General features: G+C 45.9%; 1 protein-coding gene across 1 annotated transcript; it reads left to right on the top strand.

Moving 5' to 3' along the window:
- The first annotated feature begins 449 nt into the window (after positions 1 to 449).
- LOC149775326 (protein CFDP2-like) lies at positions 450 to 812 on the top strand. Its single transcript, XM_089944387.1, has one exon. It carries the CDS (start codon positions 450 to 452, stop codon positions 810 to 812), a length of 363 nt encoding a protein of 120 aa, XP_089800513.1.
- Positions 813 to 1,220: the final 408 nt, after the last annotated feature.

The following is a 1,220-nucleotide window of genomic DNA, read 5'->3' on the forward strand; positions in this document are numbered from 1 at the left end:
AAAATCCTGCATGCAGGAGACTTGAGCCTTTGGCCGTCTGGTGTTGATCCGGAGACGACACCATCACCCGGCAGCAGCCTGAGTGACCAAGCAGCCTTTTCTAGGGACAGCACTGCATGCTCCGCATGGAGAGGGGCCTAGAAAAGGTGGCCTAACAAAAGCTCGTCTCCTTACCCCCCCCCCCCAGTTGGCCTGCATCAGCCAATGGGCATCTTCCAACGCGGTTGAAACTTAACATAAAAAAACAAGGCATGCCCCACCTGATTCACATCGTGGCAAAAGACTAAAACTGGCTTGTTGGAACATCAGAACAATGCTAGGCTCAACCGGGAGCAGCAGACCAAAACGACGCTCTGCCTTAATCGCACATGAGAGAACTCGGCGCTGAATACACCCGGTGCTGGTCAGGAAAACCAAAAACTGAAAAATGACTTTCAGGAGTCGGTTTCATGGTCAAGGACTCAATCGTCACCAAGTTAACAAACCTTCACACTGGTCACAACGACCACATCATGTCAATGCGTCTCCCGTTAGAGAACCAGCAACACGCCACACTCTTTGGTGTATATGCTCCAACACTCCAAGCAGATCCTTCTGAAAAGGATAAATTCTACGCTGACCTACGCAGACTTATCAAGAGCATCCCAGAGAGCGACAAAATAATCATCCTCGGAGGTTTCAATGCCAGAGGAGGCCGAGACTCAGAAGCCTGGAAAGCCGTCCTTGGGAAACATGGCTTGGATGGCTGCAATGACAATGGGCGCCTGCTTCTTGAATTTTGCGCCAAAGTACAGCTTCTTCTGTTCTCTTAAGTGTTTTTTTTTTCTCTTCTATTTCTCTTCTTTCTATTTGTGTTGATCTTGTCACTTGGTTGTTTTCTTCTGGTGGTTTCACTTCTTCATTGTTGATGTTTCTCTTGGTTGTACCTTTGGTTTCTCGATCATCTGCGATACCGTTTTTGAATAGGATTCTCTTCTTGCTTGCGGTGTTGTCATTATTGTTGGTGTTGATGGTAGTGGTGTTTCCTCCAAATCTATAATCGTTTCTACTCTCATTTGTGGTGTTTTCTTTTTTGTTACTGGTGGTGGTGATGTTCTATTTAACATTCCCTGGACCTTTTGTGTTCTCTGTTTCGGCGAAGTCCTTGTTGTTGTTGTCATTGGTTCTTTTATTGTTGCTACATTCTCTAGAGTTGATTCTGTACTGGTTTGTTTAGTTGT

This window comes from Sinohyriopsis cumingii, chromosome 19, assembly GCF_028554795.1.
Source record: "Sinohyriopsis cumingii isolate HCF-2022 chromosome 19, ASM2855479v2, whole genome shotgun sequence".
Classification (NCBI taxonomy): Eukaryota; Metazoa; Mollusca; class Bivalvia; order Unionida; family Unionidae; genus Sinohyriopsis; species Sinohyriopsis cumingii.